This window comes from Phaseolus vulgaris, chromosome 4, assembly GCF_000499845.2.
Source record: "Phaseolus vulgaris cultivar G19833 chromosome 4, P. vulgaris v2.0, whole genome shotgun sequence".
Lineage (NCBI taxonomy): Eukaryota > Viridiplantae > Streptophyta > Magnoliopsida > Fabales > Fabaceae > Phaseolus > Phaseolus vulgaris.
The window spans coordinates 44,566,116-44,592,881 of NC_023756.2; the positions used below are offsets into that span (position 1 = coordinate 44,566,116).

General features: G+C 33.4%; 5 protein-coding genes across 8 annotated transcripts; 4 read left to right on the forward strand and 1 right to left on the reverse strand.

The window, feature by feature from the left end:
* Positions 1-914: 914 nt before the first annotated feature.
* On the forward strand, positions 915-5,526 carry LOC137837881 (glutamate decarboxylase-like). The gene is made up of 6 exons (XM_068647046.1): positions 915-1,158; positions 1,313-1,517; positions 1,957-2,157; positions 2,323-2,791; positions 4,066-4,118; positions 4,793-5,526. The coding sequence occupies exons 1-6, from the start codon at positions 1,064-1,066 to the stop codon at positions 5,267-5,269; spliced, it is 1,500 nt and encodes a 499-aa protein (XP_068503147.1). The 5' UTR covers positions 915-1,063; the 3' UTR covers positions 5,270-5,526.
* A 2,502-nt stretch (positions 5,527-8,028) lies between these two features.
* LOC137837884 (glutamate decarboxylase-like) lies at positions 8,029-12,536 on the forward strand. The gene is made up of 6 exons (XM_068647049.1): positions 8,029-8,815; positions 8,966-9,170; positions 9,738-9,938; positions 10,103-10,571; positions 11,107-11,159; positions 11,849-12,536. The coding sequence occupies exons 1-6, from the start codon at positions 8,721-8,723 to the stop codon at positions 12,323-12,325; spliced, it is 1,500 nt and encodes a 499-aa protein (XP_068503150.1). The 5' UTR covers positions 8,029-8,720; the 3' UTR covers positions 12,326-12,536.
* A 1,613-nt stretch (positions 12,537-14,149) lies between these two features.
* Positions 14,150-17,109, forward strand: LOC137837882 (pentatricopeptide repeat-containing protein At1g73400, mitochondrial). 2 transcript variants are annotated; one of them, XM_068647047.1, is made up of 3 exons: positions 14,150-16,425; positions 16,520-16,600; positions 16,848-17,109. In XM_068647047.1, exon 1 carries the CDS (start codon positions 14,373-14,375, stop codon positions 16,164-16,166), a length of 1,794 nt encoding a protein of 597 aa, XP_068503148.1. In that variant the 5' UTR covers positions 14,150-14,372; the 3' UTR covers positions 16,167-16,425; positions 16,520-16,600; positions 16,848-17,109. The 2 variants fall into 2 exon arrangements, with proteins under 2 accessions (XP_068503148.1, XP_068503149.1); XM_068647048.1 differs by having other exon boundaries at positions 14,155-16,425; positions 16,529-16,600.
* A 1,010-nt stretch (positions 17,110-18,119) lies between these two features.
* Positions 18,120-23,045, forward strand: LOC137837885 (DNA polymerase epsilon subunit B). The gene is made up of 13 exons (XM_068647050.1): positions 18,120-18,401; positions 18,475-18,652; positions 19,262-19,415; positions 19,559-19,690; positions 19,954-20,031; positions 20,485-20,589; positions 20,710-20,790; positions 20,897-21,027; positions 21,239-21,333; positions 21,418-21,517; positions 21,634-21,748; positions 21,868-21,978; positions 22,531-23,045. Exons 1-13 carry the CDS (start codon positions 18,233-18,235, stop codon positions 22,669-22,671), a joined length of 1,590 nt encoding a protein of 529 aa, XP_068503151.1. The 5' UTR covers positions 18,120-18,232; the 3' UTR covers positions 22,672-23,045.
* Positions 23,046-24,439: 1,394 nt separating this feature from the next.
* Positions 24,440-26,766, reverse strand: LOC137837886 (protein-S-isoprenylcysteine O-methyltransferase A-like). 3 transcript variants are annotated; one of them, XM_068647052.1, is made up of 2 exons: positions 26,604-26,766; positions 24,440-25,539 (listed from the first exon to the last, which is right to left on the reverse strand). In XM_068647052.1, exon 2 carries the CDS (start codon positions 25,431-25,433, stop codon positions 24,840-24,842), a length of 594 nt encoding a protein of 197 aa, XP_068503153.1. In that variant the 5' UTR covers positions 25,434-25,539; positions 26,604-26,766; the 3' UTR covers positions 24,440-24,839. The 3 variants fall into 3 exon arrangements, 2 of the variants coding, with proteins under 2 accessions (XP_068503153.1, XP_068503154.1); XM_068647053.1 differs by having other exon boundaries at positions 24,440-25,551; positions 26,604-26,749; XR_011085532.1 differs by having other exon boundaries at positions 25,477-25,618; positions 26,604-26,744.

Consider the following 26,766-nt stretch of genomic DNA (forward strand, 5'->3'; position numbering starts at 1 on the left):
GTTTAGACTAGACTTAAACTTACATTTTTTATTTAATTTTTAATCTTTTAATCTTTTAACTGGATTCGTTAAATTTTCACATTCATGCAACTTGGTTTAGAGAGACAACTATTTATTATTTCCTAATCAAATCATCTATGAACAATTATTACTATTGACTCAACCCATCACAAAGTTAATTATTATTAATCATAAAACTTGTATACTCAATTAATTTCTATAAGGTTTATTAGTTTATTACTAATATATAATTGTCAATTAATAATAATTAAATAACATTTTAATTATTGGTTAATACTAATCCATAGTATTAAAAATAATTGTAGCAGTCCAAAAAAATTAATACCCATGGCTTACTTCCCTTGCACATACATACATGCATTGCTCTACAATTCATTTAGATATAATTAATTATGTTATAAATATGTAATATTATTATTATTATTTATGTATATAATTGATTATTAACCCCTTTTTTTCAATTCTATTAATCTTATAAGAGAAAGTTTATCATCTAAAATTTGTCTCCTTTTTGTATTTTTTAAATTTATTTTCCATGTTTTCGTTTTTAAACCTTCTGCTTGAACATTATTTAGAAACAAACACAACATCATTGATTGAAGACTACATGAACTCACAGTAGTTCCACACTACATGTATTTACAGTATGAACAAAATCAACTATTAATTATTGCTTCTGTAGGAAAGAAATCTATTCGACCTAACAAAAATTTGTTATATATATATATATATATAATTTGGAACTCATACATGTGTTAGAATTATAGATGAACCACGATTCACACTTGAACTGAAGGTCAAAATCATGCATAAAGTGACATCTAGGTGCTTACCTGTCACCATCTGGGTCCTTCCCTCAACTACGAGGTGCAGTTTCTGAACGTGAATACATCATGCATTGTAGTGTGTGATATCTTTTCTAGATAATATAATCAATTTTTGTTACCAACCAGGAAGTTATAGTTACCTCCATTAAAACTTTGCACAATTATAGTTCTGATTTCAGACTTTCGGATCATTTGCTCAGAAGAAAGCATCTAAAATGGTGATCACATCCACTGCTACACACCCAGATGAACAAGCACAGAGCATATTTTCTACTTTTGCTTCCAGATATGTGCGTGAACCTATTCCCAGGTATATATTCCTTCCTTTTTCTTAGAACTTCACTCTTAGCTTTGTTGGAAGAGAACACAGAGACAAGAAAATAGGAAGTTTTGGTTTGGTTTCTGGTGAAATGAGGTTTTTTTTCTTTGTTTTGATGGGTTCGGGGTGGAAATGAATTCAACAGGTTCAAGATACCAGAGAAATCAATACCAAAGGATGCTGCTTATCAGATAATAAACGATGAGTTGATGCTGGATGGCACACCAAGGCTCAACTTGGCTTCATTTGTGACCACTTGGATGGAGCCTGAGTGTGACAAGCTCATAATGGCTTCACTTAACAAGAACTATGTTGACATGGATGAGTACCCTGTCACCACTGAGCTCCAGGTTTGTGTGTGCCATCTCTGAGTAGTTTGGTGTCTTTATTATATGACTATAACATTTAAGTCCATGTCATAGGTGAGTCCCTCAAAATCAAGGTTATAAAGAAATTTGTGACATTGAGGTTTTTGGGATCTTCACGATCATCAAAGAAAGTGTAGGGGTATTAAGAAAAAAAGAAGTACCCCATATAAGATTCTACTGATTTTTATAACCCTTTCTTCTGAAAAGTTTGTGTATCTGATGGTGACTAGTTAGATCTTATGAGCTTCATGGTCAGATGAAGATCCGGAGCACATTACTTTTCCCAAAAGAAAAAAAAATCCTTGAATACCTATGTTCTGTATCTGAAGATACTGATATTGCATATGTATCTTTTATGATTATTGTGAGATGAAGTTTGAGAGCTAAAGAGTGATTGATTTCATTTTGTTAAATTCTGCAGAACCGGTGTGTTAATATAATAGCAAATCTATTCCACGCTCCTATAAATGAAGATGAGACTGCAGTAGGTGTGGGAACTGTGGGTTCATCAGAGGCAATAATGTTAGCAGGTTTGGCTTTTAAAAGGAAATGGAAGACCAAGAGAAAAGCAGAAGGCAAACCATATGACAAGCCTAACATAGTTACTGGGGCTAATGTGCAGGTGGGACTCAAATTGTGCTTGATGCTATGAACTTTCAAACAAATTTTAAATTGTGTTAGCAGCATGATCATATCAAGTAATCCTGTATGATATTTTGAAATTAAGTAGAATCATCAAAGGGCTTTACTAGTCAATGTTTGATGTTCTTTGAAATTTTCTTCACAGGTTTGTTGGGAAAAATTTGCAAGGTACTTTGAGGTAGAGCTTAAGGAAGTGAAACTCAGTGAGGGATACTATGTGATGGACCCTGTGAAAGCAGTTGAAATGGTGGATGAGAACACCATCTGTGTTGCAGCCATTTTGGGATCAACTATGACTGGAGAGTTTGAGGATGTGAAACTTCTCAATGAACTTCTCACTGAAAAGAACAAGGAAACAGGTTGGGATACCCCAATTCATGTAGATGCTGCCAGTGGGGGGTTTATTGCTCCATTTCTGTATCCTGATCTAGAGTGGGATTTTCGTTTGCCATTGGTGAAAAGCATCAATGTTAGTGGTCACAAGTACGGTCTTGTATACCCTGGTGTTGGTTGGGTTGTCTGGAGGAGTAAGGATGACTTGCCAGATGAACTTGTTTTTCACATCAATTATCTTGGATCTGATCAGCCCACTTTCACATTGAATTTCTCTAAAGGTAATAAATATATGAGTTGATACATGTATTTTGATACTTTTATTATGCAATTAGTAGATTTATATCTATATTCTGTTTAGGCTATGTTCAAATATGTCTCAGTGCAAAATTATTCTGCTCAAAATGCATTTGAAAGTAATTTTCAAGAATTTACTTCTCTTAGCCTCTATCTACATACTATCGAGTTCGTCAACAATATCAAAACAAAAAGCAAAAGAATAACATTGAAGAAAACACTTTTATCAATACCAAACAGTCTATGCACAGGGTCTACTCACAATACAGTTTGTTTGGTTTAAGCCCACAATCTATCTATATATAGACCCTATACTAAGGAGTAACAAAAACCCTTTCAAAATAAAACACGTTTAGATATTTACAATATTAGACGGTCTAACTTGTCTTAACACTACCAGATTGTCCCTAGTAGATGGTCACGGTCTTCTTCTCCTTCACATCATATGCTCTAACTAGACCATCTAACTAAGCTCTTTATAGTAGATGGTTTGTTGTATATGATCCAGAACCAATCTTTACAATTCTCTACCTTGACTCAAAATCATGGAAGAGTTTCAAGCTTCAACTTTCTTTCTCCTTAAACGAAAAATTAACTAGCTCTAAACACTGTCTGATCCTCGATTTTGGCAAGGATTTCATAAACACATCTGCTAGATTTTCTTTTGAGGCTATCTTCTTAATCCTAACCTCCCCAGACTCAATAACGTTTCTCACAAAATGCACTTTGATTCTACGTGCTTTGTTGTCTTGTGGTAAATATGATGATCAACTAGATGTATGACACCTTGACTATTGATGACTGCATTTCTATCCACACTTGGAGGGTATAACAAAACTTTCTTAGGCTGTAATTGAAAGTGACTAGAATCATTGCTTGAATATGGTTTTTAAATACATTTTGCTCTTATCTTGATCTTGACCATTTACAAAGAATTACAATCTCCACACATACAATCCATCAAAACCGTCCTTTTAAGTGAACAACAACTATCTTATTCAGCTCAGATTATGTTATGTCTGATTCAATATAATGCCTTGCTGTCTGAAAAAATGGATGCTATATAGAGAATTGTTGATGGAGTTGCATGTGATAATTTTGAATTTGTTTAAGTGCTAATGTAGATTGTGTACATTGATCCAATTCTTAAGTATTCTGATTATCAGATGCTTGTAATAATAAACATTGGGAACTCAATTAATGTTATTTGGTTTTATTCCAATCATCTGAATATTTTAGCATAATTTTCTTTTGACAGGATCCAGTCAAATTATTGCACAGTATTACCAACTTATTCGGCTCGGCTTTGAGGTGAACATGTTATCATCTTGGCCCGGCATCTTTATTTTAAGTTCCAAGATAGAAAGACTCAATTTCCCATAAAAGAAAGAGGATATTTATATATGTTTCCCTTTTCCATTTACTTTCCTTATCATAAGGAATTCACTTAATAATGGAATTAAATATTTCAGTTATAGCTGTATGACATATGGGATTTGGCTCTCTCTTTCTGATAGTGTCTTCCCTGCAGAACCATAGAGTTGTGTATATTTATTTCCTGGGCAAGTAGTTTGGAGAATAACTCAATTAACTTGTCAACAAATCATTAACATGAACTTCATGACAAGAATGACTTTCACTTCACCAGAGCTACAGCCATCAACATCAATGTTCTTATATCAATGTAGGGATGTATCAATTCTCTTGGTTGTTTCTCCATTTTCTCATGTCCTAATGAAGATGTCCTAGAAGAGGGTACTTGATTAGTTTCAAAAATCATGAAGAAGTTTCCACAATCAAACTGCTAAACAAAATTTTAGAAATAACAGATGCATGATAAATGATATTAACAATGTCCTACATTTGCTTCATTACATGAATAGTACAAATGATGATCATACACTTCATGTTAAATTGGTACTTCAGTGGAACTTCTAGGATTATCTGTTTTCTCTCATAACATTTGGTTTCCTTGTGAACATAAGGGTTATAAAAACATCATGGAAAATTGCTTGGAGAATACAAGAGTTCTTAAAGAGGGAATTGAGAGAACAGGGCTATTTAACATCATCTCCAAGGATATAGGGGTGCCACTTTTGGCCTTCTCTTTGAAAGACAGTAGCCAACACTCGGTGTTTGAGATATCAGATCAGCTGAGGAAATTTGGCTGGATAGTTCCAGCCTATACAATGCCACCAAATGCACAACATATTGCAGTCCTCAGGGTGGTGGTTAGGGAGGATTTCAGCTGTGGCTTGGCTCAGAGACTTGTTTCTGACATTGAAAAAGTTATGACTCTCTTGGACACACTTCCAAGCATCTTCTCTACCAAAACTGCTCATGTCACAGCCATCACCAATGAGATTAGTGAGAAGGTAAAGAAGAGTGCAATGGAGACTCAAAGAGAGATTATTTTGTACTGGAAGCGACTTGTGGATGGCAAGAAACTTGGAGCATGCTAAGCTTACCAAATCTTGGTTTTTGACAACCTTGTTGAGAGTGATGGTGGTGCTTTCATATTTATGTGTTGTATATGTGTGTTTGTGATGGCCATGTAGCAATAAGAAATGGCAATGCATGACAGATTCTTACAGTCATTGCAGTTCTTGCCTGAGAAAATTTTCTCTATCTGGTTTGAGGTGGTAATTTTCTGTATCTGTTCTTACCAAAACTTAGATACACTTTTATGAATGATATTTGTGCTTTTAGCCAATTTAAATAGATTTGTACCATAATAATACACCAAATTTTTTTTGACACATATAAAATAAGTATATTAAATTAATTTAACTATTAATTTAAAAATAACTAACCTACCAATGATTTACATTTTCCTAAATGGTGACATTTATAGATAAGTTTAAATGGTTGTAAAAATTTAAAATTGTAGAACAAATTAGCGTTTTGTTTTTGGGAGTTTCTTCCTTCACCACCACAATATTATTATGCATAGAAAAAAAATATTCTTATTATTTTCTAAAAATCCTAAAATACATTATTTACACTCTTTCTTATTTTTTCTTTTACACACTACAAACTTACATTACATTTCTTTGTGCACGACGACTTCATCGCACCTTGAGGTAGTGTTTCTTCGTATCCATCAAATTCAAAAGTCAAAAAAATGCATTTCAGATTCACCTCCATGAATCCACCAATCCGTAAGAAAAAAAAATGTATTTCAGATCCACCAATCCATGACTGAAAAATTACTTATGAATATAACAATCCGTAAGTCAACAAATTGCTTCTGAAGACCCTCTCATCTGAAAAACATAAAGTTTTACTTACAGAATGGTCGATTCGTAGATCATATTTTTACTTTCATATTAACCCATCAATAGTACAATATCAACACTTCGACAATGCAACTCACTAGTCCACCTTACTCTATGTAGTTAAAATGAGTCTCTGTAGTTAAAATGAGTCTCTGACACTGGTGAACAAAGAAGAAGAACAGTGTACATGCCCTTTTTAAATAAAATATTTAATTTTAAAATTTTAAAAATTTTGCAGGTGCAGGAAGAAAAACGAAAAAAGTAGGAGTGCAAAAAGAAACTTTCTTTGTTTTTTTTTTATATAAGAGCCCAACTATTCACATTTTTCTAAAATCTACACTTTTACAAATTATTAAATACATAAATAATTAAGTAATCTTCGTTAAAAGTAAATAAAACTACTTTTCAATAATATAATCAATATTTCAATTAAATATTCAAGAAAAAATCGTGCATAAATTACATGATTTTACTAAATTTTAAATAAATCTTTTTTATATTGAAATTGTGTGCCGACAAAATCTACATATTCATATAGATATAGTTCTTCCATAAATTTCAAAAGTATTTTGCTTGGTGAAGTAGGTTTTGAGTGATAATAATTGGACTTGCCACTTGTACACACTGCAGTGGATACTGAAAAATAACTTTATTGAGAAAGAAATATAGGGTACACATAGTTATCATGGGTTTTCACACCAATATTTGCATATCCTTTATTATGCCACTTTTCATTTCTTCAATTTTTTGTTCTGGTTGAAAGACTTTAATTAAGGTTTAATTATTTACTTGGTTTTTAAATTATTTTCTAAATTATTGAGAATTTTCAAGTACTTCTCTAAATTAATAAACATATAAATTTGGGATTCTTCATCATATATATTTTTTTAATTGAAATTTTGGAGGGATAGTAATCTGATTGCACACCATTATCTTTCACAAAACATTCCTATAACCTGTTTCATAACTAATTATTACCAAGCAAGTGTATTTTTACAAAACAAGTGCATTTTTAAAAAGATTCAAGAATAAATGTCTATTTTATTTTTTTTACAAAAACAAGTGCATTTTGTTACATTAAATAATAATTTGAAGTTTTAATATGATGGATCAAAAGTGAAATAGACTGCTAGCTCCTTTTTTTAATTAAAAAATAAAATAAAAATTGGTTTAAGAAATTAAGTTTTTTTATTTTTTATTATTTAAATGATACATCATGTTTACTCTAAGGAATAACCTTTTATGATGAATCCAACCTTTTTCCCAAACACATCTTTAGTTGTGATTAAAATGAGAGTGTAAAAAAATGGCACTATCAATGCATATATTTTGCAAAAGAGTTTTATTAGATAAATGATGTATTAAATTTATAAATGATTTAATACTTATCAAATAAAATAAAATTTAATTTAAATATAAGATATTTTTTATCATAAAAAATATCAATCATAAGACTATTTAATTATAATTTATAAATGTTAAAAGAAAAACTAAATAACATACTTCTAGCCCTATGCACAACTATACATACAAAAGACTGATTTCAAACTAATAAAAAAGTAAGTTACAAAAGTCAATAGTATTATTGCACCAACACTTACCCTATTTGACAACTTGTTATAATAATATAATAACATTTTAAATTAAAAATAAAATAAATATAAATTAAAATATTAATTTATTGAATTATGAAGTGAGTGAAATATTTTTGGAGTGTCAAAAGTATCAGCAGCATTATTGGTGAAAGTATAAAACTTTATTGTAATAGCAGGACCCTTTTTAGAGGATGAGATGCCAATAGAACCAATCTCCACCACAAAACTGAAAAATATCTGTGATTGAAACAAAAAAACAAGAATCAATAAGCACATGTAATTTGTATGCATATGCATTGGTGTTATCATAATAGATGATGAACCATGATTCACACTTGAACCAGGGTCATAATCATGGAGGAAATTATCAGTCAGAGACTACTTCACTGTGATCACTATAGTCACTCTACATTTCTGAAATCGAAAGTATCTCATGCATGATGTGTTTTGAAGATGAAATGTTAAAGATAATTAATAAATTCAAAATATTATACTAAAGAATAATCTATTAGGGTGAGCTTAGTGCTGAAAATTGAGATTATATTCTTGAAGTCACAGATTCAAATATAACTGTGATCATTGTGGAAAAAAAAATATGTTAGAGTCATATCATTCAATGCTTATTGACTTTGTTATGGCATTAAGAAATGAAACATGGTTGGTATGACAGTGTACGCATGCTAAGAAATAGGGAAACAACAACAAAAAAGTAAAAAATGTAATCAATGAGATAACGTAGTAAGAAAGACAGAAAAAAGGATAAGTTAAAGCTAGATGAAAATTCAATTTCAGCAGTGTATTGAGGTGGCAAACATGTGTGGATGTGCATGGACCTTACAAAAGTTGAACAGGTACACTTAAAGCAATAAAAATCTCTTACCATGATTGCAGTGCAGGGAACTTACCCTTGTGGAAATAGCAGTTAGTAACTAAAGAGAAGAGAAAATTCACAGCTCCAAATATAAGTGGAGATTCTATCTCTTTCTGAGTTCAGAGTGTAACAGTAGAGGTTCATTGGTTGAGAAGAAACCATACTCAAAATGGTTATCACATCCACTGCCACACACCCAGATGAAAAAGATGAGCATCTATCATCGACTTTTGCTTCCAGATATGTGCGTCAACCTATTCCCAAGTATGTATCTTTTTCTCACACCTTTAGTTGTTGTTTGTTGGTTCATTCTGTGAAAGAAACAGAGAGCAGAAAAAAAGAGAGGAAGTTTGATGTCTATTGAAATGAGGTTTCTTTGTTGTGATGGGGTTGGGGTGGAAATGTTGAGTGCAGGTTCAAGATGCCAGATAGTTCCATACCAAAGGATGCTGCTTATCAGTTAATAAACGATGAGTTGATGTTGGATGGCGCACCAAGGCTCAACTTGGCCTCATTTGTTACCACTTGGATGGAGCCTGAGTGTGAAAAGCTCATAATGGCCTCACTTAACAAGAACTATGTTGACATGGATGAGTACCCTGTCACCACTGAGCTTCAGGTCTGTCACTTTGCCGAGGAATTTGGTGTCTTTACATGAATTAACAAGCAACTCATCTTTAACCTTTAGATTAAGAGAAAATATAGGATAAGGATAAGGTAGAGTTACTTTTGGAGTAACTTGATTCGTCTTCTTTAAAATATGTTCTGCAACCACAATCTTGAATCAACTGCAACATCAATGCTTTTGGAGTCTTTGCAACCACAGTTGCGGCTGTGTGAACACATATATATATATATATATATGTAATTTTCCACAATTTCAAGAATCCTGACAAGACCATGATCGGAATTTAAATCCTTGGTTAAAACAAATAAATAGAATTGTTTGAAGGGGTTTGATTATGTGTGTTTCTGAAAGCATCTTTACTATAAATGAAGAACTTGTTTTGGTAGAGAAGCTCCAAAAATCTCTTCCAGCTTCAAAATAGACTCTTAACTACGTTGGATTTTATATTGTTTTTTGTCCGAGTTCACTTGTAAATTTGAAAATACTGATATATTATAGTTTTCTGCTGAAATTTTGGAACTTAAAGGTTGAGCACTTTCATTTTGTTGAATTCTGCAGAATCGGTGTGTCAATATAATAGCAAATCTATTTCATGCTCCTCTAAGTGAAGAAGAGACTGCAGTAGGTGTGGGAACTGTGGGTTCATCTGAGGCAATAATGTTAGCTGGTTTGGCTTTTAAAAGGAAATGGCAGACCAAGAGAAAAGCAGAAGGCAAACCATATGACAAGCCTAACATAGTTACTGGGGCTAATGTGCAGGTGGGTCTCAAATTGTGCTTGATGCTATGAATTTTCAAACAAATTTTAAATTGTGTTATCAGCATGATCATATCAAGTAATCCTGTATGATATTTGAAATTAAGTAGAATCATCAAAGGGCTTTACTAGTCAATGTTTGATGTTCTTTGAAATTTTCTTCACAGGTTTGTTGGGAAAAATTCGCAAGGTACTTTGAGGTAGAGCTTAAGGAAGTGAAACTCAGTGAGGGATACTATGTGATGGATCCTGTGAAAGCAGTTGAAATGGTGGATGAGAACACCATCTGTGTTGCAGCCATTTTGGGATCAACTATGACTGGAGAGTTTGAGGATGTGAAGCTTCTCAGTGAACTTCTCACTGAAAAGAACAAGGAGACAGGTTGGGATACCCCAATTCATGTAGATGCTGCAAGTGGGGGTTTTATTGCCCCATTTCTGTATCCTGATCTAGAGTGGGATTTTCGTTTGCCATTGGTGAAAAGCATCAATGTTAGTGGTCACAAGTACGGTCTTGTATACCCTGGTGTTGGTTGGGTTGTCTGGAGGAGTTCAGATGACTTGCCAGATGAACTTGTTTTTCACATCAATTACCTTGGATCTGATCAGCCAACATTCACATTGAATTTCTCCAAAGGTATAGTCCGAGTTGATACACTTATTTGATTTTTTATGCAATCAGTGTCTTTATATCTATGATGTTTAGGTGTTGTTACATTACATGTCTCACTGCCAAAGTATTCAGTTCTAAAATTAAAAGTTGTTTTCAAGAATCTGTTTCTCTCTCTGCCTTTGTCCACACAGAATCCATCAAAACCCTTTTTAAGTGAGCATCAACTCTCTCATTTCATCCTGGAGTGTTTGCTAAGTATGATTCAAAATAGTGTCTTTTTGTCGGAAAAAGAAAAATGTTTCTCAAGAATTGAAGATGAAGTTTGCTCATGATAATTTTGAATCTGCTAAAGTGCTACCTGAAAATTTAGATTTGAGAATTCTGCACGTTTTCTATAGATTCAAACACATTTGTTTCTAAAAAATGTTGATTAGATACTTGTAGTAATAAGCACGGGAAATCAATTATTGTCATAAGGTTTCTATTGCAATCATCTGAATGTTTTAGTGTGATATTCTTTTCTGTTGTCCTTCTCATTTCACTGTGTTTCCTTTAACAGGATCCAGTCAAATCATTGCTCAATATTACCAATTTATTCGGCTTGGCTTTGAGGTAATCATGGTGTCGTCTTGGTGCTGAATCTTTATTATAGGTTACTAAAATAGAAAACATTAATTCCCCGTGAAAAAAATAGAGATTATTTTCCCTTTTCCATTTCACATTTTTTTTTTGTCATATGGAATTCACAGAGTTAAATCTTTCAATTCTGTTGTATGATACATGGAGAATGACTTGTTTACAAATCAATTACATGAAATTTATGAAAAGATTAACTTTCACCAGAATAACTGCTATTAACATGAGTGAAAGCATTAGCTTAGATGGCCAGAATTTGGGATAAACCAACATCAATGTTATTCAATCAATGAGGAATGTTAGTAATAAACAATTCAAATTCAATACACTCTTGAGAGAATGTTGCTACCATTCCTCTGTATTAATATATAAAATGTATCAGTATTCTTGGTTCTTTTTCCATTTTCTCATGTCCTAATGAAGATATCCTAGAAGAGGGTACTTGATGAATTTCAAATTTCATCAAACAGTTTCCACAACTTAACTGCTAAACCATAATTTAGAAATACCAACTGCATGATGCATTCTATTAGCAATGTCCAAGGTAAATATAACAGTGATGGTTATCAAACACTTCATGTTAAATAGGACTATTGTGCCATCTTGTGCAAAACCAATTTTCTCTTATACTTTTTGTTATTCTTCTTGCTCTTGTTGACAAAAAGGGTTACAAAAATATCATGGAAAATTGCTGGGACAATGCAAGAACTCTGAGGAAAGGAATTGAGAGAACAGGGAGGTTTGATATCATCTCCAAGGACATAGGGGTGCCACTTGTGGCCTTCTCCTTGAAAGACAGTAGCCAACACACAGTGTTTGAGATATCAGACCAGCTGAGAAGATTTGGCTGGATAGTTCCAGCCTACACAATGCCACCAGATGCACAGCACATTGCGGTCCTCCGGGTGGTGGTGAGGGAGGATTTCAACCATGGCTTGGCTGAGAGACTTGCTGCAGACATAGACAAGGTTGTGAAGGTTTTAGACACACTTCCTAGCCCCCTCACAATCAAAGCTGCTCATGTCACAGCCATCACCAGTGAGCCTAATGATAAGGTCAAGAAGAGTGCAATAGAGACTCAGAGAGAGATTTCTGTCTACTGGAAGCGACTTTTGGAGGGGAAGAGACTTGGAGCATGCTAGCCTTTTGGCAACCTTGATGTGGTGTCAGTTAAGGTGGTGATTTGTTATCTATGTGTGTGTTGTGTTTGAGTGTGTAATGCCTATGTTGTGTAATGCATGTTGTTATCTGTGTGTGTCAATGCATGAAAGATTGTAAGTCATTGTTGTTGTTCTTCCCCAAGAGAGAAAGTTTTCTCTTTTCTAATCATGAGAAGCCATTGTTATCATATAATGCATGAGTTAGTTTTTGATTGAGATGAAGGAAAAGAGAAGTGGAGAAAAAAACATGCCTCTGGAGAGAAAAAAAAACAGAGAAGAAGAATATTGTGCTGTTTAATTAAGATGGGACAAGAAAAATGAAAAAAAAATATATGAAGAATAATTGAAAAAATGAGATAATATTGGTATATGAATATTTAACATAGGGTTTATATATCAGTTTTAATATTCAATAAATAATATTTACTCTCTCAAATGTGTAGATTGTATACATTCCAAAAACATAATTACAGATTGTAAAATAGATAAGGAACTAATTTAATCTTTTTTTTTTTAAAGTCTGATATTATTATTGATTAAAAAAATGAACTGTGAACAATGAAAAAAAGAGAGAATTTGTATGAAAAATATTAATCCAAAGGAAACACTCAAACATAGAGGTGATAACACATGTTGAACTAGTCCAAGTCAATAAATTATTAGACTTGAGTTTTAAACTTTAAGAATGAATTAAATGTGAGTGTTTTTAGTCTGATTTTATATGATATGCAAAAGTTCAAAAAATATGTAATCTTTATAAGACTTTAATTTTATTTTGGAAATTTAAATTGAATTAATTTTCCTTTTACTCAACTATAATCCACAGCTTGTATTGAGTTGATTCAAGGTGGGTTGAGTAATTCATTTTTTCTTGTGTACAATAATAAGTATAATCCGAGGAAGACAATTAAATTCACAGTGAATTAAACATTTAAATTTACTTTTTTGTCATCGCGAATGTGCACTTTTAATCCTTATAAAATTTAATTAAAATATAGTTCCAAATTCTTAAAAAAGAAGTAGTTTAACTATATTATTAGTCTGTCATATAATTATTAATAGAAAATGTTTAATATGTGTGTTTGTAGTCACACGAGTTAAAGTTATTGATATCTCCACCACTAACCTTGTAACTATTTTTGTTAATCATTATATAACATATGGAAAAAAAAAATCTTAAAAAGTTAAATGACTATGTGTATAATTCAAATAAAAAATTAAAATTGTATAAAAAATATGAAATCAAATTCATAAATAGGCAAATACATAAATTATGCATGGTCTCCAGGGGTGGCAAAGTGGACCGGGTCGGGCCACCTTGAAAAAAATGCGGGGCGGGTTGCTTATTTCAACTCGCTGGCCCGCTTAGACCCGTCCCGCATAACCCGCATTTCGCGTGGGTCAAGTGCGGGGTGGGACGAGTTGGCCCACATAACTTTAAAATGTATACTTTTTTTTTACACCCCATATTTTTTCATATAGCCTTATATTTTATATTTCGAAATTTTTAATAACATTTTACTACGGATATTTCATGAAAATAATATTATGAGACAATTTAGCATCTAAATAAAAAGAAATCAAATTTTTTATTTAATTTTTTTTAATAAATATAATCCAACCCGCTTTTTCGTACCAAGTAGGGGACAGATCACCACCCTTCTCCATCTTCAAAATTGAAAATAATAGAACGATTTTATTGTATCTTTTGCGAATATGGTGATAATTCTACATCTTAATTATTAAAATAAATAAAACTTTAAAAAATTATCAAAATAATAAATTATATTAAGGTGACATAATTCAATTATACTTCGCCCCCTTTGTGTCGTCAAAACGACGCTGCCGTTTTGAAGCATCGGCATCCTCCGCCGTAAGGTCCTATCTCGATTTCCCTCTGTTCCTAATCAGTGAACAGCAATTCCTCACATACCCAGATATCAAAACTCCATCTTTTTCATCTACTACTTGTTTCTGAACCCCTTCTCACTCTCCTTTCCTTGCCTTCAACTCCTACACCAAAATTACAATGATGGGTATGTTTCGTCGGTACATAAATTCTCTGAAAAACCCTTCATTTTCACTGTGCACCCACCATTATCGTCACATCTTCAGAAACAAAGTTCTCGCACAAGTTCAAACCACACTTCACTCAACAAGGTTTTCACCCTCTCATTACTCTGCGCATTGCCAATGGCCATCGTTATCTGATAATAATACTTCTTGTGTGCCCTTCATTCAGTATTCCTTGCCCTTGAACTATTATATTGCTTCTTATATCCCTAACCGTCATTATTGTTCAGAAACTGTTTCCATGAGTGAAGATCTTAGTTGTTGTGAGAGTGATGTTGATAAGGTGTGTAGCACAATGGTGGAGGGTAGTGGTTTAGAAAGTCATGTTGATAAGGTGTATATCACTATAATGGATAATTTAATTGGATTTAACAATTTGGAGGAGGCTCTTAACCAATTGGGGATCCCATTGTCCACTCCTTTGGTTATTGGGGTGCTGCATAGGCTTAGATATGATGAAAAAATTGCATTAAGGTTCTTCACATGGGCTGGTCATCAGGAGAATTATTCACACGAGCCTTGTGCTTATAATGATATGATGGACATCCTATCTAGTACTAAGTACAAGGTGAAACAGTTTCGGATAGTTTGTGATATGTTGGAATATATGAAGAGGAATAACAAGATTGCGGTTCCGGCTGAAGTTCTGATGATGATTTTGAGAAAGTATACTGAGAAGTATCTTACTCATGTGCAGAAGTTTGCGAAGAAGAGGAGGATAAGGGTGAAGACACAACCGGAAATAAATGCATTTAACTTGCTACTGGATGCTCTGTGCAAGTGTTGTTTGGTTGCGGATGCTGAAGCTCTGTATAAGAAAATGAGGAAAACGGTGAAGCCTAATGCAGAAACGTATAATATATTGGTTTTTGGGTGGTGTAGGGTTAGAAACCCAACTAGAGGGATGGAACTACTGGAGGAAATGATTCAATTGGGTCATAGACCTGACAATTTCACATACAACACTGCCATTGATACATACTGCAAAGCAGGTATGATAACAGAGGCTGTTGATCTTTTTGAGTTCATGAGAACAAAAGGTTCAACTTTATCTTCCCCCACTGCCAAAACTTATGCCATTATAATTGTGGCTCTTGCCCAAAATGATAGGATGGAGGAGTGTTTCAAACTTATAGGGCATATGATTTCCAGTGGTTGTCTTCCTGATGTCACAACATATAAAGAAATGATTGAGGGAATGTGTGTGTGTGGGAAGGTAGATGAAGCTTACAAGTTCTTGGAAGAGATGGGAAACAAAGGTTATAGACCGGATATTGTTTCTTATAATTGTTTTCTCAAGGTCCTTTGTGACAATAAGAAGTCTGAGGAAGCCCTTAAACTATATGGAAGAATGATTGAATTGAGTTGCATTCCTAGTGTTCAGACTTACAGTATGCTGATTTCGATGTTTTTTAAGATGGATGATCCGGATGGGGCATTTGAGACTTGGCAGGAAATGGACAACAGGGGTTGCAGACCAGACAATGACACATACTGTGCGATGATCGAGGGGCTATTTAGCTGCAATAAAATAGAAGATGCTTGTTTTCTTTTGGAAGAAGTGATAAACAAGGGAATAAAGTTGCCATATCAAAAGTTTGACTCCTTTTTGATGCAATTGTCAGTGCTTGGTGATCTTCAGGCTATTCATAGGCTCTCAGAACATATGAGGAAATTCTATAATCATGGCATGGCTAGACGTTATGCCCTGAGCCAGAAGCGTAAGAGCATGAGTTTAAGAGGGAGATAATAGTTAGAAATTTCTTTCTTGAGTTTGTGCTACCTGTCAGGAACTGAAGGGGCAAAATTAGGAGGGTTCTTCTCATGATGGGTCAGACAAAGATTCTCTGGAAGCATGGCAAGTTATAATAGCATTCACTATTTCAGATACCACCTTCAAGCTTTCCTTGCATTACATATTGGACCCCTTCATGGTGATTGCTAGTTGCAGCTTTTGACATATTCTATTGGTCATGCTGTTTGCTACCAATAATTTTTGCACAAAAACTGTAACTCTCTTGACCTTTTCTACTCTCATTTTAATTCATCTAGAGAGACAATGGAAGCTGTCACAACACATTTTGATTGAACAATGTTGGTTAGTTGATGCAGCCTAAAGGTGGAAGATCCATGTATGTATTATATGGTTACATTTGAGGACAAAGGTTGCACTTCTGCTCTATGGTAAACTCTGTTATCTGTTGAAGAATCTGTTAATTACTTCACAATAAAAAGAATACCATTTATGAGATTTTATATTGCATTTTGGGAAGCCATAGTTTACTTTTTGATTTTTTAAAGTACAATTGCAAGGAATGCATGTTCACTTCAATAATGAGGATATATACATATTGTCTTCTAAATTATTTGAAACATTTTATTTTTCTCCTTACATAACACTTATCCCCTTTTGTTTTGATGTTTCTTTCAGTTAGAGGAGGCTTGTTTGTTTTTGCTGAAGATCCAGTGGTGGTAAAGGGTGGAGTTTCTTAAAACATGTCTGGCCAGTGATTTGATACATGATTAATTAAGATTAAGATCATTCTCTATGAATGTTTTCTCTATTTTATAAACCATAACATCAAGATATGGTTATATATTAGAATGTATTGTGAATCTCTATATCATGTTGTGAACTTAGTTGAAGCTAAAATGTTGCAGCCATTCTTAATTTAGTTTTCATAGTAATCCAATGTAAATTTCAAGATGTTACAAGGATAATGAAAGAGGCATAGATATGTTTTAACCTATGGGAACGGTGATATGCTCTCTCTATTGAATGAGAACGTTTGTTGAAATCACTTTTTCAACATTAATATTTTAAAAAGTTTCTTAAAAAAATGATTTAAGGCAAAATTATTTTATGTTTTTTAAAAGTTCTTTATGAATAAAGTTGTCCAAATTATCACAGTGAGAACAAATTTCTTTCCCACCTGTTAGTTTTTTAAAATAAAAAAAATTATAAATTTAATTTAATTTTAACACACTTTTGAGCTGCGTCAGTTTTGAGCGTTTGAACTGCACCAATTTTTTTATATTTTGAAAAAACACATTTTGTATTAGTAAAAAAAATCACAAATGAGTAGCACAATTAAATAATAAATGTTAAAAATAATTATAATTTAATAAACAAATTATTCATGAAATCTAAGAGTGCATTGGCGAAACTAATTAGATTTTTTAGGGGTGTCGTGTTAGAAAAACTAGGGACTGATGAAGTATTTATGTAAATTTTTTATTTAATAATATATATTAAATATGATTTATATCTAAAAACAACAAATATATTTATTTTGAGGTGTAAAATATCCGACAATTACTTATTATTAAGTTTTATGAAACAATTTTATCACTAAAATGTAATTTTAACATTAATTTTTCCCTAAAACCATTTGTTATTAGGTTATGTTGTTTAAGTATTTACACATTAAGGATTAAATTGACAATGTTTTACATATTCAAGAATTAAATTGATTACTTATTATTTATTTTAATTAATAAACTTATAAATAACCTGAATATTTTAATGCAAAGAAATTATATGAACTTCGCATTACTCATTAACCTAGAATCTAATAAGGGAACATTCTTTTTAGTAAAAAACTGAAACATTTTTCTCCCATTTTCGGAATATTTTTGTCAGGTTGAGTGAAATGGGCTCGCACGTGGCTTTAAATGGGCTTGCTGAGGATTCGTTTTTCCATTTTCCCGCCATTTCTTCCAAACTAAGGATTTTGCAGCGCCAAACCTAACCCTCTTCTGTTCAACACCGGATTCCAGAGAGAGAACGAGTGGGTGTGAGTGTGAGAGAGAGAAATGAATGCTTCAATGAGGAAAAAGGTTCAAAGGAATTGTAAGATAAGAGGCTACAATCTCAAAGTCGATGCTCTCGACGAGATCCTCTCCTTCGCCTCTCGATTCGAAGGCAACGAAGAAGAAGCCATCGATCTCCTCCTCGACAAGCTCGACGAGCTCGAAAATTCACGTAATCTCTCTCTCTCTCTCTAACTTGTTTCTTCGATTTTGATTCGATTTCTAAAACGCTGAACAAATTGCAGTGAAATCCACCATAATCGACAAGGACACGGTGAACCGCGCGGTGAGCCTGCTGCTGGAAGTTGTGGGGGATGACTCCGATCCCGGCGAGGGCACCGGAACCTCTTCCGCCTTTCGCGTGATCGATGCGTTTCACGTCCCGAAGTTTAAATACGACACTATCAGAAAGCAGTTCTACGAGTAAGGTTTTTGGTTCTAGTTTTTTTCTGGTTTGTTTTACGCTTTTGAATTGAAGATTGGCGGGATGTTCATTTAACGTGAATTTTTTTAAATTCGAAAATGCATGTGCAGATTTCATAGAAGCGAAGCAGTGCTTTACTTGTTACTTAGAGGTAGAGCAATAAGTGAAATAAGAATGTTTAATAGTTTTATTGGAAACTGAAAAGTATAACAGAAAATCGCAGCAAAAAGGACTACTGAAAATTCGTCTGTGTTCATATTTTTTTTCTGACTTTTCTTTTTAATTTACCTTGCGATTCAATTGTAGTGTACCTTGTTTTAGTGGTTGTTGTTGGTTTTATTGAACTTTTATTCGATGAAAGTGAAACTTCGTGAAAAATGAAAGTTGGATATTTAATCATAAGCTGGGGAAATGACGGATGTTGATGAGTTTTGTTGTGTATTACACGGCTCATCATCTGCATCCTAATGCAGAACAAGTTGTAGTTGATTGTATATTTTAGAGGAGCTACTCCAGTCAATCAATTTATAAGAATTTTTGTGTTGGTTGTTGTCTTGCACTTGAACTTGATTAGGCCCATGCTTCTGTGTTTCTTGTGTTTGCTCCAGGCATACAGGCAGCTTGTCTATTCACGGAGAAGCATCTGGTAAAGCAGCTTTGTACAGAGATAGGTTTCTATTATTGTCCCAGAGGCTCTCTCGTGACCAGCATTTTTCCAAACCTGCTTTTGAATCTGAATTCTCCCATTTCGGGAGTTGTGAGGTACTGTAGATGTTTCAATTGGCTATGAAATCAATTCGTCTGTCAGATGTTATCCTTGGTTGAGAATTGTGCTTTCAAATGCTTACATCCAGTTTTTCTTTTTGAGGAGAATTAATATATGATTTTATGTTATGCTGCATCAGATATCTCCTATTCAATCTCTGGTTGGGCAAACTGGTAGAAGATGGGTGATGGGCGTAATATCTCAGCTGGAAGATGGTCATTACTATTTGGAAGACCTTACAGCTGCAGTTAAAATTAACTTGTCCAATGCAATATCCTTTAGCGTTTTGATAATTTCTTGTATATATTTTGTAAGAGCTACTTAATTTCACTAAGTGTTTAAACTAAATTGCATTTTTCTTCCTTGAGAGATGCTTAAATCCAAGTACTTGAAGGACTTTTGTGCAAAGTGCTAAAAGTATATTTTTCATATTTTCATGAATTTTTTTACTGATTTTGTATGCTATAACTCGTAACAGCTCAAATTTTATGTAAGCATGGATCTATAATCGTCTGTTTCTTTAACTGGCAATACAAGATAACTACAGGACTCTTTTCAGAGAACACTATAGTTGTGGTCGAAGGGGAGATGCTTCTGGAGGGTATTTTTCAGGTTCTTGTTAGCATGCCCTTTTCAACTTCATGTGATCTCTATTTTGTAAAACTAATATATCAATTATTTTTTAGATAAGAAAGCAATGATTTATATCTGTTGTCTGGAGAATTTAAACTCATCATATTTAGGAAAACAGAAATTCGCATATAAATATTAGGTAAACATCGAACAGGAAAAGTTTATAGTTTTTGTACTCTGAAGGATACTAATAGCTAAGGAATTAATTACTTTTAAGTTCCATTTTCGAATGCTTTCTTGCATTCCTAAACCTATGTACAGAGGTTTAGGAAATTGTTGCCTATTTGACTTAAATCTTGATAAAAATTGCTTAACTTCTCGGGCTTGTTAGGAGTTTATTTAATGACGACAATGTAGTAGACCCATTTGTTCTGACTTCTGATATTTCCACTCTGTTTTCTGCATAATTAGTGCATCTTTTTTTTTCTGCAGGTCTTAACATGTGGATTTCCTCCATTGGAGGATAGAAATAAGTCACTGAAAGTACTTTCAGGGCATGACTTTTTTGGTGGTGGTACTCTTACAAAAGAGGAAACTGTATCCTTATGATACCCTTCTTGTATTCACTTGATCAAGTTTATTATTTTTATGAAACCTGAAAGTTCTTATGGTATCATACTCCAATGGAATTGTATCTTTCCTATGCCTTTTTAATAGATTAGACTGGAAGAGATGGAGAAAAGAGCAGTAAATGACATGTTTGTCATACTTTCTGATGTTTGGCTAGACAAAGAAGAGGTAATTTGCAACGTGAATTTGTTTCTCTTCTTTTCTTCATTTCCTCTAGCATCTTGTTATTAATATGAAGCTTGATGTAATCTTGATGCTGTTTTTCCTAGAGAAGGCTTTGACAAAGGTAGAGACTATTCTGGATGGTTTTGAGAGTGTGGAAGTGGTTCCTTCCTTATTTGTTTTCATGGGAAACTTCTGTTCTAGGCCATGTAACCTTTCATTTCATTCTTATTCGAGCCTCAGGTGAATTCCAGTTACTATGTTTGCATTTCATTCATTAACAGTGATAACTAAAAGTCTGGAATTAGGATGTATAGCTATGATCAGATCACATTGTTTGATGTGTCATGCGTCATTATAATGAGTTTTAATAAACAACATTGTTGTTACTACCTAAAAAAGGATATTTTATTGTTATGTAAGGATATAAATAATTAGAAAACTTAATATGCAGAATGCAATTTGGTAAGCTGGGGGAAATGATTGCTGCCCATACACGGCTGAAAGAGCAGAGTCGATTTCTTTTTATTCCAGGTCCTGATGATGCAGGTATTGACATTGTTGATAGTTATTACTCTCGCTCGCTATTTTCTTCTTCATGTGTTATACATAACTTTCAGCAATTTCTTCCAGGTCCTTCTACAGTTCTTCCTAGGTGCGCTTTACCAAAATATTTAACTGAAGAGCTCCAAAAGCACATTCCCAATGCCATATTTTCAAGCAACCCTTGCAGGTTAACGTTACATTAAAATATTATTGCATGAGACATGTTCATTAATTGTGCATTTTGGGCTCTATAGTTGCTTGGGAAGCGGATTGTTTTTACAACGTGCATCTGTTTGGCTACAGGGTCAAATTTTATACCCAAGAAATTGTATTTTTCCGCCAGGATATGCTGCATAGAATGCGTCGCTCATGTTTGATGTCACCTTCTATAGAAGAAACCGATGATCATTTTCAACATGTATTTTGTCCCTTGGATGTTATCTACTTTATTTTCTTATGGTTTTTAGTTCTTGAATTTTTTTTACAGTATTAGTTTCTAAAATCTTAAAACTCACGGATTTTTGGTTTAAATTGCAGCTTGTTGCTACCATAACCCATCAAAGTCATCTCTGTCCACTACCTCTAACTGTTCAACCTATCATTTGGAATTATGACCATTCTCTTTATCTTTATCCAACTCCACACACGGTACTGCTCGTATTTGAATTTTTGTTGTGGCAAAAGATATTTAAATCATGTTAAGAATATAGAAGGCTACTTTGCAAACTGACTGCATATTTCAATCTTTAGGTAGTGTCGGAATTGAAGGGTCGCAGATTAAATTTGCATGCAGTAACTGAATCTCTATAACTCATATTGCATTTTTTTTTCATTGTCATGGGATATTTGTTAGAATACAGCGGGTATATTCTGTATGTGTATCTCTGAGTCACTACATTTTTTAACTGGAGGGAATAGTATATTTGAACAGTTAAACTCTATTAATGTTTTGAGAGAGGAAAGCCAAAATTTACCCCCCAAAACTGGAAGTATTAACAATTTCTTACATATTCACTTTTATTCTATTTGGCATTTCACATCACACATCTGAAGACCTTGAAATAATTTGTAATAAACGCAAGAAATGGTGACTGTAATCTGACATTTTCAAACGACTGGTTTACTTGATTATATTTTGTCTCAAAGCCATAAAAGAATGTTCTTATGCTGATTATGTTTTGTCGTGATATCTTGATGCAGATAGTTTTGGGTGACAGAAGTGCGCAGAAAGCATTCAAATACACAGGAATCACTTGTTTTAATACTGGTTCCTTCTCGATTGACAGCACGTTTGTGGCATATCGCCCCTGCTCTCAGGAAGTTGAATTGTCAGCCTTGTAGTAAACTTGGCATAATTAGTGTTGTTCTCATCCTCTAATCATTAGCATCTCAGACATGCTGGCTTTGCTATTTCTTTCGTGAGATATACAACCATTAACGAAGCTGGAAATCTGGAATTGCTTCCTTTTCCTCTTGGGAAGATTGAAATCACAGCCGTAAGCTGTAATTCGATTGTATCATATAAATTACTTTGTTAACCAGGCAAAATTGCTGTACAAGTAGGTATCTGCTTAATCTAGATCTAGTTGAACCTGTGTATTTTTAATGTAGATAGATATTACTTAGTGCATACTACAAAAGATGTGTTTTATTTAGAGACTTAGCTACAATATGTAATTGTTGAATTATCAACCAATTATTTCATGATTTATTCACGGGCATAGCTTGATAACAGACTCATCACTTCCCATTATCGTCATAAGTATGAAATAAGGATTTTCAAGCTTTCTAGCCTGCATGATATGTTCTGATTAGTAGTTTGTAAGTTTTGAACATTAATTATTTTTGCGATGAATTTTTACGTTAGCCTAGTTTTTTAGTACGTCGATGGCGATGCTACCAGCTTGCATGTACTTTCCTTTGAAGGCCACGTGGTTTCACATGTGTTGGGTATTACAAGGTGAGTATTCTTTTCTCAAATTGATTTATTCATTGGAATCCTTAACAATTTGGACATGGTTAAGTAATTGTATGTTCACTTGCATAATGTATATTTTGTTTGTCGTATATATTTAAAAGGGCCATTTTGCCAGAATGGTTGAATTAAGTAATTTGTCATTGTCATGTGGTCTGGGTTATCTTAGTGAAATGGATTTTTGCTTAATAATGGATACGACCATGACATGCTCATTAATTTCCATCAATATTGTCACTACGAAAAGATAATTATCAAGCTTTCGGGGTTGTTTTGATTAGTAGTTTCAAAGCTATGCTCGTTAATAATTTCCGCGAGTTTGCTTGCTATGCTACCCTAATTTTTTCATTCATATCTCTGACGAGTTAAATAACTTAATATCTTATTTTTATTACATTAAATCAAGAAAACATTAAATGTATTTTGTTTCTTAAAATTAAATTTATTTCTCTTCTTTATTAGATTCGCATCATAAGGATCAGAACACATTACTTCAAGGATGAATTGTTTTTACGAAAAGTTATCCTCCATTTGGAAAACGAAAAAGAAAATTAATCCCCAGAACATGGTTTTCAAAATAGCCTGCATTGAAGTTTTCTTCACAAGATTTAAAAAATTATTTGAGTAACCAATACTACAAAATTATCTGTTATTATTTATTTTCTTTCCGAGGGCTGATTTTTATCACAGTAATTAATAATTTAAGACAAATGAAATAATAAACTTAATGTTTCATACATAATTTAGCACAACACCTTATTGATATGATTTTTTGGGTGTTAAAACATCCCTTAAATGGAGTATTATTTTCTGGAACAAACCATTCCGCCATGTTTATATTTGCATTTGAATCATATCAATGTATTCCTGAACAAAATTAATCCTCTCCAGATACTGTCCTGCTTCATTGATTGATTAGTTTAACAGTAATTAGAGATTGTGACTGAAGGAAGAGATTTTGCAGGACAGAAATTCCTGGTAGAGATGGAGTAGAGGATACATGATATACAATCTAATGGTAAGTACTACTGCTCATTATAGTGATAAATTTATTTCTCTAGCTTGTAGCCCTTTTGTTGCCGTAAGTGACACGTATAAGATTGCAAATGTTGAAGCAAGACAGTCAAAAGCCGATACCTAAAAAACAGAATCCTTGTTAAATGGTGGCTAAGCTAAATTTTACACATTTGAACATGCTGACCAGAGAATCTCATAGTCATTGCCAGTGGTAAAATCAGTAGGCTTGCAAAAAGTCCCATGAATAACATGCAACAATCTAGTCCAGACCATGAAAAACCTAATATTGATCACTATCTAACCCCAATCCTGACTTTCGTTTTCAGATGCTCCACACAAGCACAGCTGCATATAATGAAAGGAGATGTTATAGCCACAAGCTGAAAGCAAACACTTTACACCTCAGCAATGTGAAACATGGATCAAAACTGTTCCAGAGAAAAATGGTTCAAACTTCCTGGATTACTTGGAATACATGGTGACAGAATATCCCTAAGCTCACTGAATTGACCAGTCTTCATTTCACAAATGGCACCCCTGACGCCACCCTTTGGGCATATTGCTCATACTGTGTTCCAAAAAACTGTCTCAGAAAGAATTCTTCGTAAGGTATTCGCTTAGCAAAAAAACGCCAGACAACAGCTGCAAATGCAATAAGTGATATGGGATTGCAAAGCATTATTTGAGTGCCAACAGACCAAACAAGGAACCCACAGTACCCTGGATGACGAATATAGCTATATATACCATTGGTAATCAGCTTGTGATTATCGTCGTGGTATATCTTTATAAGATGTGTAAAGGCTGTCCCAGCTGTTATAATTCCCAGCTTCCTTACAATTTCCCCAATCACAACCAGTGCCAGACCCAAATCACTGATCACCCAATGTTCCTTAATCTCAGGTACGAAAATAATCTCAATGATATATTCCAGCAACGAAAACAGCATCGCCACAATGTAGTGCTTGCTAATCAAAAGAGACTTTAGAGTTATATTTGATCTCCCATGAATGACAGCTGCTAGAAAATATTCAGAAATGTGAAAAAAGGCAACTGCAAAGAACATTTGAGATAACTGTCTGGAAGCTGTGTAGCTAAGGATTTCTGTCATTTTTTTTCAAACAGAGTCAATAAGTATAGCTTGTTTGCAGTCTGGTTAGTTTAAATGTAATTTGATATGCCACAAAAAGACTTGGCTGATGAGGAACGAGTCAGACCTGAAAAAGGCACTTTGTAATGTAAAATTAGTATTGGAAATTCAATTCCTTCACCAAGAAAATGCTTCAAGAAGGACATCTGTAAAAAATTAGACAAGGATGGATCAAAACAATAGAGTTAATTCTCAAACAAAAAATTCTGGGTTTGTTTCAATTAAGATGGGGTCTTTCAGGATAAACTTCAGCAAAAGCACTTGCATGAAAATAAAAATAAAAATGCGTATGTTAAAAATCAACTTCGGGAGAAGCTACTATGAGAGAATATTTACAATACCCATTTTATTGTTAAAGAAACTTACTTCAATTTTTCTTCTCCTACAAGTGTTTTTGGAGAAGTTTATGCAAAAATAAAGATAATGTCATGTGTTTGGAGGGCATTACCACAATTATCAACAGATTCACGAATTAGATGAATTGAAACAGAGGGAACCAAACCTTAATCCACAAGATTCTAAACAGATCAAACAACACAGGATACTATAAAAAAAAAAATCGATTTTTCAACATATGTCATGTCATAAACTCATAATAGCTCATCACAACCACCAATAAAAGAAAAGGGCTCTCTATAAAGTGCCCAATCAACTTAGAACTTCGTCAAATATTCATGATAAGCTAAATAAATTACCTTTCAAATTTCAGCAGCATTAATTTCTACTTTTACCTCATTCTTTCAGTAATTAAAACATCGTTGCCTAGAAATTAACGAGGGTTATCTAAAACAGCTTTAAAAACTAAAATTACCCACAAATTTACATAATAAACATGATGATACATCCATGAATTAACCAAAAAATGCACATGCCAATTATAAACACGATAACAGCACTTCCACAATAGGCGAATCAATAAAATGTAATAATATATTTTATAGTCACTGTATAACGAATACCCTAGACCCTTCCCAGTTCCCAGAATTATAGTTGATTGAAATACATAAAAATGAAACAAAAAAGAGAGAAAGAAAGAAAATGGTACCATTCTAAGAACCTAAAAAACAAAAGAAGAAAGAAATGAAATTGAAGAGGTATCCCGTATATAAATCGAAGCTTCGAGATTCGTACCGTGTCGGAATTGTTGGAATCGCAGCTTTGTTGAAAGATGATTGACCTTGGCGAGTGGGGGAGAATTGGAGCCAAAAAACTGTTGAAAACCCTAATTCAGGAACAAGAAGATGACTTACACAAGCTTAATGGTCACACCATTTATTTAGAAATAGTTTTCTTT

What these genes read in the sequence shown, in the direction of transcription:
- LOC137837881 (XM_068647046.1), top strand. Translation starts at nt 1,064, where the DNA reads ATGGTGATCACATCCACTGCTACACACCCAGATGAACAAGCACAGAGC. An exon ending in CTGTCACCACTGAGCTCCAG is followed by an intron (nt 1,518 to 1,956) that starts GTTTGTGTGTGC and finishes TAAATTCTGCAG; the next exon opens with AACCGGTGTGTTAATATAAT. An exon ending in TTACTGGGGCTAATGTGCAG is followed by an intron (nt 2,158 to 2,322) that starts GTGGGACTCAAA and finishes TTTTCTTCACAG; the next exon opens with GTTTGTTGGGAAAAATTTGC.
- LOC137837884 (XM_068647049.1), top strand. Translation starts at nt 8,721, where the DNA reads ATGGTTATCACATCCACTGCCACACACCCAGATGAAAAAGATGAGCAT. An exon ending in GTGCGTCAACCTATTCCCAA is followed by an intron (nt 8,816 to 8,965) that starts GTATGTATCTTT and finishes TGTTGAGTGCAG; the next exon opens with GTTCAAGATGCCAGATAGTT. An exon ending in TTATTCGGCTTGGCTTTGAG is followed by an intron (nt 11,160 to 11,848) that starts GTAATCATGGTG and finishes GTTGACAAAAAG; the next exon opens with GGTTACAAAAATATCATGGA.
- LOC137837882 (XM_068647047.1), top strand. Translation starts at nt 14,373, where the DNA reads ATGATGGGTATGTTTCGTCGGTACATAAATTCTCTGAAAAACCCTTCA.
- LOC137837885 (XM_068647050.1), top strand. Translation starts at nt 18,233, where the DNA reads ATGAATGCTTCAATGAGGAAAAAGGTTCAAAGGAATTGTAAGATAAGA. An exon ending in ATCAGAAAGCAGTTCTACGA is followed by an intron (nt 18,653 to 19,261) that starts GTAAGGTTTTTG and finishes TGTTTGCTCCAG; the next exon opens with GCATACAGGCAGCTTGTCTA. An exon ending in CATTCTTATTCGAGCCTCAG is followed by an intron (nt 21,028 to 21,238) that starts GTGAATTCCAGT and finishes CTTAATATGCAG; the next exon opens with AATGCAATTTGGTAAGCTGG.
- LOC137837886 (XM_068647052.1), bottom strand. Translation starts at nt 25,433, where the DNA reads ATGACAGAAATCCTTAGCTACACAGCTTCCAGACAGTTATCTCAAATG.